We start from the raw sequence: 10507 nt of genomic DNA, 5'->3' as shown, positions 1-10507 counted from the left end.
GCTGAGCGGGCTAGTTGGTCCGCTTTTTCATTACCTTGTATATTTGAATGTCCTTTGACCCAATTGAAGCTAAACTGTATAATGTTGCGGTATTCTTTAATAAGTTGTACACTGTCGTAAACAATCGGCAGCTTAATGTTTATGTTCTTTAGTTGCAGAAGCGCAACCCTACTGTCACTTAATATGTTTGCTTTTGAGATATTATAGTTTCTTTGGTTGTCAGTTATCCATTTAATAGCCTTGTAGATTGCGAAAGACTCAGCCTGGTTGGCTGTGCAATGGTCAGCCAAACTGAATTGTGCCTGATAGATGGTCCTACTGTATTTTAACACTACAATAGAGCCACCCACTCCCACATCGGACTTCGAACCGTCCGTAAAAATGTTAAGTCCCGTCGGAATTTTTCCACCTTCTAAAGAGAAAAGTTCTTCTATAGAGAAACTTGGGTGAAAGACAAATTGCCTAGGGTTATGATCTAACTTGTATGTCTGTAAGTGGTTCGAGATGTGTGATGCTGCTTGGTGGATACCTAGTTTCTTGGTAATTTGAAGAAAGTTTTCCATATTTATAGTCCCGTTTGCTAACTTGAATTGATAGTAATTCCACACTTTTTCCTTAATAATTAAGTCAATAGGTATAAGGTTAGCAATAACTAGTGCGGCATCAGTTGATAATGTTCTATATGCCCTGGATATTGAAATAGCTGATAGCCGTTGTGCAGATAGGAGCTTCCTCATTATATACTTTTTAGTGATAGATGTGCCCCAGACTTCAGAACCATAAGTAAGGATTGGAGTAATCACCGCGATGTAGAGAAGCCTCCGGGCTTTGTTGCTATAGCCCCAGTGATTCTTGGCTATTGAGGTGAGGGAATGCAGGGCTGTTATAGCTTTCCCGTATGCATAGTAAATGTGGTTTTTCCATGTGAGCTTATTGTCTATAAGTACTCCCAAGTATTTAATTTCTTCGCAGTTTTTGATTTTGAAACTATCCATCTTTATCCTAGGTCCCTGCTTTAGTGGAGTAGTTTTCGGAAAAACAATGCATTTACATTTTTCGTAATTGATGATTAGTTTCATTCTTTTGCTCCACTGCGAGATCGACTGTAAAATATTATTAGCTCTTGTTTCTAGAACTTTTTGGTTTTCGTGAGATATTGCCAGAATGGAGTCATCTGCGTATCCTTGTAACAAACTATTGTATTCTTTAGGAATAGTTGAGTTGATTTCTAGAAGGCTATTGTAGATGACAAGCCACAAAAAAGGGCCTGACCGCGAGCCCTGAGGACAGCCTCTATTAATACTTTTTTGAAAATAGGTATTATTGTTGTTGACTACTGTGATGCTTCTATCTCTGAGGTAACTTTTCACCAGGTTAAAAATATTACTAGGGCAGCCAGTTTCCTTTATGGCTGTAAGGATGGCTGGCCACCACGCATGATCGAAGGCACCTCTATAGTCAATTGAGATCACCAAGGTGTGCTGTCCCCTTTCCTTGGCTTCCTTTATGTAATTTATTAAATTATCTAGGGCCGATATGGCATTTTTCCCCTTCCGAAAACCGTACTGTTTATCATTAATGCAGTTATTTTTTTCGCAATGATATTGGAGTCTAGTTGTCATAAGTCCGTCTAGCACTTTTCCAATCACCGGAAGAAGCGAGATGGGACGATAGTCAGTAGAGCTCTTTGGGTTCGCACACTTTGGTATTAGCTTAACCGAAGCTTTTTTCCAAATGGTCGGGAAGAGACCTAGTTGTAGACATTTATTTAGAATGAGGGAAAATGTTGTAGGAATTGCTTCATAGGCGAGCTTCGCCATCATGGGGCTGATGCTATCAAATCCGGGTGACTTTTTCATCCTGAGTTTGGAGAATTCATTGTGGATTTCCTGGGTCGTGAACGTAGTATCTTCTGATGTAGTGGGACAGATGTGACAGTCATTCCTTATACTTGCGTGTGTGTCGTCGTCTGTGGCCGGATCATCACTTGGAAAAAGATCATTGATAATTTTTGTATAAGTATCTTGTATCGAGTTACTGTAGTCTACACTGTCTTGGAAGTTATGTGGAATTCTAATGTTTTTCATCTTTCCTCTGGCAACGTAATATGGAGTAGACCATGGCGTACTATTCCCGAGCTCTGAACAGAATCTTCTCCACGATTCAGTGCGAGCTTTATTGATATTGTTTTTATATTCCCTAAAGAGGGCTAAATAATCTTGTCGTAAATTCTCACGTCTTTCTGGGTCCTGCTCTTGTCTAAACTTTTTCCTGGCCTTTCTTAGTGTGGTTCGCTGTTGAGAAAGTTCTTTAGACCACCAAGGTGCAGACTGTTTAACAGTTTTTATAGTTGTTGCTAGACGGTAAGCAGTCTGAATGATATACTGCAGCTTTACTATAACCTGCTCAAGTGCAGTAATATTATCTAGATTTGCAAGAGTGTCATTGTACCAATGCAACTTAATGTAATCTTGATAATAGACCCAGTCAGTTTTCCGTTTTATATGAATCTTTTTGTATGCACAACTGTTGTTTATAGTTGTCTCAATGTAGTTATGATCACTTGCAGAGTGATCTACTAAGGTACTGCAGTGAATGTTTTGCCCTAATATGAGTTGATTTCCAATACAAATGTCTACCCAACTTTTACCGGTGGAGGAGGAGTATGTTGGCAGAGTGCTTTTGTTGAGGGACTGTAAAGATAGACTATTTAAGAGTTCCACAACCTTGTAGCCCCTAGGGTCTTGAATTGGGCTGTGCCACAATTGAGATTTAGCATTAAAATCTCCCGCTATTATGATGGGAAGGTTACTTAGTTTGTAGATGGTATTATAAAGCTCCTCGAGTGGCTTCGTTATGTCTTCATAAGGAGAACAATAGAATGATATTAGAACCAGATTAATATTATGCGTCTTGACTATAATGGTGGTGTAGTACCTGTTTGTATGGCAGCACAGCAACTGCACGTCGATATTCTTGTTAATAATGACAAAACCACAATGTGGTTTGTCCAGAGGATCCGTATGGCAAAGAGTATTTAAACTTCCGAAAAGTGCTATTTTCCCGTTGTAACAGTAGGGCTCTTGTATAGCAAGGATGTCTGCTTGCCGAGTGTTAGCTGTTTGCATTGCCTCTGTGGTAGCCGCTTTGGAACGTTGAAGATTGATCTGTATCAGTTTTATATTACTTGGTGAGACGTTACAACCCATAGTTTGTCTGTTTTATCATTAGCTCCTTTATTTTAATTGTCTGCTGACATTTTTGGTCGAACGCATTATGGTTTGTAGCATATCTTCTGTCATGTGCTATGTCTTTATTGGTTCTTTTGCAATTAATACAGCACTGAGGCTGTTCACGATTGGTACAGTCACTGTATTTATGGCTCTTTGAGCAGTGACTACAGCTTTGTGCCGCGGTACAATCCCGTGCAATGTGGTTATACCCACAGCATCTGAAACATCTTATGATATGCACATAATCATCAATTTGTATATTCGCCCAGGAAATTGATATATGTTTCTTTTTCACTAGTAAGCTTCTTATGTGTGGGGTTGTAGACAATACCACATGCCTACAGTTTTCTCTTGTGTTTCCAGTCAATGTAGTATTTATTCTAGTTTGTGACACGAACTCCTGTTTGTCTATCCTGTTAGTCATATCATTCTGTTCATATACTGTGTCTATAATGTTGTCGTTATCAACTGAATAAGGAACATTCCGGAGAATGACCCTAGGACGCCTGCCCTCGGAAATCTTAGTCTTAATTTGCTGTTGCACTTCAGGGAGTTCTCTCACCGCCTGCTCTAAAGTCCTTGCATCCTCGCAATTGGCCGTGCGGAAACATATTCCGTTTCCTTTTACTTGTTTAATAGCGGTCACTTTAATCTTTAGTTTATCAGGCTGTATTTTAGTAGTTATATCTTTGTATATTTTGTTCATGTTAACGTCCTCTCCTTCTTCCCTTGGGTAAACAATTAATGCATAACTACTGGTGCATCCTTCTTGCTTCAATTTGTTACTGAGAGATTTTGTTATAGTTTTTGTTGTTGTACTTTGGGGAATATTGCTTTTTACTATATCTGAGTAAGTCACAGGTTGAGTGTTCACTGGTTGGCTCTGCATAATAGGTTTGTCCGAGACTTCTTTAGCTGCCCTTAATTCCACCAGAATCCCAAACATTTGATTAACAACAGCAAACATCCGTGCCGCTTTATCTCTAATAACTTTCTGTTCCTTTACTGTTGCAATTTTGTGAACTTTAGCCGGAAATAAATCGAGTATACGCCTTAGATGGCGACCTGACTCTTCAAGAAGAGCACCCTCAACCGAGCCTGTGTTAGCAACACTAGAGATACTCCTTCCTGGAGAACTCAAAACAGACTCAGAAGCAGTGTCCTCTAATTGTTCCAATACAACCCGTGAATTGTCCATGATCAAAATAATGCAACTAAATACTACTAAAACTACTGAAGAAAATACTAATCTTTAGTAACCAATAACAAAACTAATAATAATTACCCAAACTGTATAATTATAGCTAATTCAACGCTACTAATAAACGAATTTACTTAGCAAAATATAATTAAGTAGTTCAAACGAGTAATATTAATGAAATAAATTAATCTTAAACAATAATATATAACAATTAATTAAACTGATGTTAAAAAAAAAAAAAAAAAAAAAAAAAAAAAAAAAAAAAAAAAAAAAAAAANAAAAAAAAAAAAAAAAAAAAAAAAAAAAAAAAAAAAAAAAAAAAAAAAAAAAAAAAAAAAAAAAAAAAAAAAAAAAAAAAAAAAAAAAAAAAAAAAAAAAAAAAAAAAAAAAAAAAAAAAAAAAAAAAAAAAAAAAAAAAAAAAAAAAAAAAAAAAAAAAAAAAAAAAAAAAAAAAAAAAAAAAAAAAAAAAAAAAAAAAATTGAATTAAGTATTTTTAAAAATAACCCCTAACTAAAAATATATTACAAAAATATAAACGTTCAAACCCAAAATATCGTTAATAGCCGTTAAGACCGTTAGAATCTATACTAATAACAAGCAATTAAACGACAAAAGCCAAATAATTAATTTTAAGCGTCAGATGTTTGAAATATTAATATATATAACTTAATTATTTTAAATTTAATAAATAAATCAACTATTATAACCTGAAGTAACCGTTACATAATTATTATAAAACAATAAAACGATCGATGATAAACCGTTAGAAGAAGAATAACAAAGACTGTTAGTCCTTTGTTACGAACAAAGAAAACCAGAACAAAGACTTCCCCATAATGCTAAAAATTGTATATAAACTAAAACTGAGCTAAAACAGTTAAGAATGACCCTAGAAACACCAAATTTTAATACTATAACCTATAACGTAACGAAATTATAACGATATAAAAATACCCCCCTTTATATTAAAAATTCCCCGTTAATACCGATCCAACGATACTAAATTTACGGACCCGTAACTCTCCCCCTAATATACGTAGCCAGACTATATTAATATAAAACTAACCGTTATATAATACGCTATTCAACGATGTATCGAACGATAAAATCCGAATAATAATTTCGAAACCAACCTTCACGAAAATAGAAGCGATGGGAAGAACCCATATATATATACAGAAAAAACCCCAAATTTTTTTGCATTTCTCGATGTTTGAAGGTCCAAGAATCCAAGAATCAGTCATTTTTTTGACTGATTACCATACTTTTTCTCTGTTATATATAAGAGCCCAGAAAGTAATAATCCATATCATATCTTAATATAAAAAATTATACATGTGTATATTAAATAGATTTTTCTATCACTCTCTCATTAAATTTATTGCATTAACTGTTAATTTATAGGCTTTAATTCACATTGACAAAAATAATAATTTACACTCTTAAGACAGTCAACCATAATTATCCTCATTGAAAGAAAGAACACTTTTTCTTTATTTGAATCAGATTAATTATGCTTGACTGTTATTTATTATTAAATGTTATCTGTAAACTTGTGAATTATCTGTAAAATTTAAATTTTACATAACAAAATTTATTACCTTTTATTTATTTTATTATTTCCCTCTTATTATTTTATTGCCTTGTATTCTAGTCAATTTATTACTTTTTATACTTGTTATTGTTATTTTTATTTTTAGTATATATTTTAGTTGTATTCATTTGCTTGTATTGGGAGTGGCTATTATTGTCTTAGTGATTAATTAAATTTTACCTGTATTAATTAATTAATTAAAATAAAAATATATATAAGATTTTTGTTATTAAAGAATTTTTTTTTCTTAAGTTTGTTATCACAGTAATATAATCAGAGACCTTTGATAATTTATTTAAAATTATATAAATTGTATCATGAAAGGTTACATCTGTCTATACTTTTCATTTTATCAAAACTAAAGTTTATATAAATTATTTATTTATTGTTTTATGTAGATTACATTTATCATCAAAGATATTCTTAATCAAATAAATGAAAGTTCTCTTTAAATTAGAAATGCAGTCACTATCGACATTTCAAACTTAAATTTCTTTTTATAAACATTTAAGTAGAAATTAAGCTAGTCAAAAATATATATCCATTCTAGTTGTCCTATTTTTCTGTAATATATTCAGGTGTTACTTACTTTCTCTAGCTGTAAATAATTATAAGAGAATGCTATCTATTAATTATTAGCATGAACTACATGTATATGTAGTCTGTAACAATTAATAATGTAACATCTAACTGTAATATTAAAGAACCAAAATATTAAACAATCTAATGATAGAATTAGTGAAAATTTTATTTTTTTTATGTCATGTTGTGGGTTTAAGTCTCATTTTTATAGTAGAAAGTGTCATTTTTATTAGATATTCTCGTTTTTAAAAAAAATTGTAAATATGGTGATTCATAGCATTCTTCTAACTTATTAAAAAATTACTATGCTAGTTATTAAAATCACATATTTTTTAATTTACATTTGATGGGATCTATATATATGTTTTTTAAATAATTCTTTAAAATGTTCCATTTCCACATTCTGATTTAAAGAATCCTGAGGAAGATCTCCTGTGAAGATCGAAAATGTTAGAATTTGCAATTGATTATCCTGGAATTTCTTTTAAAGTTCAATTCATTGCTATATAATGGATTTAATAAGGTTTATATATAATGGATTTAAAGTCAATTCACAACAGAATTATGTGAAGAACTTAGTCTAGGACCTAGGCTAAATTATCCTTGCCCCTCTATCTGGGTTTTTAAGTGCAATTATTACTATTCTAATTCACATTGATAGTTACAGTTTAAAAAATGTCTTTGAAGAAAGAAGATTGCCAACATATTTGACAAAGACAATCTGACTCATTTTGATAGATAGTCTAAAATACATATTTTTAATGAAAAACTAACATTACTTTGAAGTTTTAAATCAAAGTTAACTCATACAGGTACAAACTTTTAGTTGTACAACTATCTTTACCTTAATTTTAATAAGAAGACACTTTGTCTTACATGTTAGTACAAAATTATCTTAAGTATTTGATTACTTAAATATATAACATATAATGAAAAATGTAACTATTTTTAGAAAGTTATTAGGAATTTAATACTGTAATTTAATTCAAACTAGTCATTAACTACATATCAATATCAATAACCTAATCCTTACTACCCAACACTAATTTAACAAATATCATACTTTTGGTTTCTTAAAACGTCATTTCATATATTATCTTTATATTATTGACATTAAAATTTAAACTGGAAAAAGACAATCAGCAACTATATGTTTAGCATCAACTTAATACAAAGAGATAGAGCACAGTGCAATATCAAAACAATTATAATTATAGATATCCAATTCTGTTTGTGATTTGCATGGTTCACATAGAAGAATAGTACTAAAATTTATAAAAGTATATAAAGCACACTCAACAGATAAAAACCAAGTCAAATTTACTGAATTACAGCTGTGTTTATGTAGTATTATCATCTAAATTTCTCATACACACACAATGTAAACAGAGTAAATAGACAGGAAAAATAAATATTAACATTTAAATATTGCTTAAAATGCTATTATTTAAACAAAAACTGTCATATGGTTTTACAAATGCTAAACAACAAATAAACAACTAAAGATTTCACATTAAAATACTGTATATTTACTACTACTTTTGATACATTATACTCCGTCTATAGAAAAAATCAACTTAGGTATTAATCAATGAGCATCAGCCATTGATCGCTTACTGTAACAAGTTACTTGTGGTTTTTGATAAAAGCATTGCCATTGCCAATGTTTTTACAAAAAACTGGGAATTACCAACAAACTAATTATTATTATTTTGTAATATTTTATGTCTTCTTTTTATATGTTATAATTTTATACTTCGTAAAATTACCACCAATTATTTATATTTATGATTTTTGTTATATTATTATGTTTTTGTTCCAATTATTTAAAAAATATTTATGAAAAGTTGTGTTCTGTGCATTCCAGTTTGGAATATCATTGGTGACATGATAAAGATCTCGGTTAAGATTGAAAACATTTGTCAATTTGGCATAAAAATTTTCATTACTGGAAGTTAAAGGTTTAGATGATTGTGCTTAGTATTCATTATATTATATTTTTAATATAATGCATAGATTTCATGTTTATTATAATTTAAACACTAGTAAACTTTAATGATGTGTTTTGCAAGTAAACAATCTAAATCCAGAACCTTCCAGCAAGAGACAACATTCACTCTAATGTTTCAAAAACACGTTTACAAAACTATTAAAATAAAAGTTTTAGTGATTCATTAAACTCCAACAAAAAATAACATTTGGCAAAATGTAACTAATTTTGTGTTTCAAATACCGTATTTCTATTTTTAAAAATATGAGAACTTTTAGACAAAATGTAGGCTACACAGACAGTTTCAACTACAAACATTAGAAATAGTTTTTTTTTATCTTGTCATATAAATGAATTTGTTAATAAAAGAACTACTACCACATTACAAGCCATACAATCAGCTCAATTATACTCAGCACAAATAGAACCGGCTCTTTGCTAAGTGGCCGGATGAAGAATAAGGTACGATATATCCGAGTAAATCCTTCAACAAAAAATGCACAAAAACAGCCCACACTCGAATACATATCATAGAGGACAGACAGTATTCTTCACCACTCTTCCACTCGACTAACTTTCTTTTGTTACATTTGAATCACATAACTCATTTCCTTTTTAATTCTTTCTGCCCTGTGGACACTAAGAAAACTTTTTTCCACATCTATCACAGATTTGGATAAGACAACAACGGCATGGCCGGGCAACAAGCAACAAAGCTAGATGGGTCAATTTGAATCCAACTTAGCATGCCAACACTTTTAAGATCAGTTTACAGTTCGACAACAGCACGGAATTTCAGTCACTAGTCATCACCAGAGCCGACACAAATATGACAAGTTTTGTGCCAATGTGACACAACACTGGCACCAAATTTTGCAGTTTGCATCACTAGACCAGAAGTACAAAGCACAAATCCACAGTTTGACATCTAACGAAACAGAGAACAGCATAGTAAAACTCCACAAACTCCACCATCAAGGGGGCCATAAAACAGCCCCAGTCGTCCGGCCACTTCTCAGAATGAATTAAATCGATTCCAATATAGAAAAACTCCACACCAATTACAAAATATTTGAAGAAAAACAATTTAAATGTACAAAGCACAGCAGATACAGTGCCAAACTCTTCAAATTAAATGCATAAAAGATTGGCAAAGTAGACCTACTCTCCTTTTATTTTTATATTATAATCACTTACAATTGCTAATTATATAATTCTGACACAAAAGATCTACAATTTAATGTAACCACATTAGAGAACAGCAGCATTCCATGCATGTCAGAGAACAACATTAACCATTTTATTAATGATAATCAAGCATAATTGGCATAACACATTTATGATTAAATTATGCCCCATTAAACTCTAAAGTGGTAAATCTCAATTAAAATGTATAAAGTTTATACATTAATTTGCATTTTAAACTTATTTACAAGGAAAGAAATTGTTTAATAATTATAAATGAAAGAAGTATTAATTTAATTTGACAATAAATCAATTTACCTGTCTTTCTAAAATAGTTTTTGTTACAATTCTATGATAATAATCGAGTCTAACTCCAGAATTACTTCTGCTCCTCATTTTGTCGGCGTTTTATAATCTAAAATCTACAATTAAGAATTAATTAAAATATTTTAATAAAACTTCTCCATTTTTAAATTCGACCTTCAACATCAAAACCCAGACGATCGTCTCCCGATGCGCCACCTGCACAATTACAATTTTTTTTAAAAAATTAATAAATAAAAATCGTTATTAATAATATTTATAACACTTTAAAACTTTATAAATAATTTTTGATATTTATTAAGTAATTTTTGTAATTATTATTTTAAAAAATATCCGGTTTTTAAAGTTAACCTTTTTTTTTTTTTTTTTTTTTAAAATACTCTTTGCCTAAGAATTT

General features: G+C 31.0%; 1 protein-coding gene across 1 annotated transcript in view; it reads right to left on the bottom strand.

Moving 5' to 3' along the window:
- LOC111637131 (probable phosphorylase b kinase regulatory subunit alpha) overlaps positions 1 to 10298 on the bottom strand; it is a 77754-nt gene extending 67456 nt beyond the window's left edge. The window contains exon 1 of the mRNA XM_023382547.1: positions 10105 to 10298. Within this exon, the coding sequence (XP_023238315.1) occupies positions 10105 to 10182 (78 nt within the window). The 5' untranslated portion in view covers positions 10183 to 10298. The remainder of the gene's footprint in view (positions 1 to 10104) is intronic.
- Positions 10299 to 10507: the final 209 nt, after the last annotated feature.

The sequence above is a fragment of the Centruroides sculpturatus genome, unplaced genomic scaffold, assembly GCF_000671375.1.
Source record: "Centruroides sculpturatus isolate CEXI.00-Female unplaced genomic scaffold, Cexi_2.0 scaffold1093, whole genome shotgun sequence".
NCBI lineage: Eukaryota > Metazoa > Arthropoda > Arachnida > Scorpiones > Buthidae > Centruroides > Centruroides sculpturatus.
This window is presented reverse-complemented; position numbering and strand designations above follow the sequence as displayed.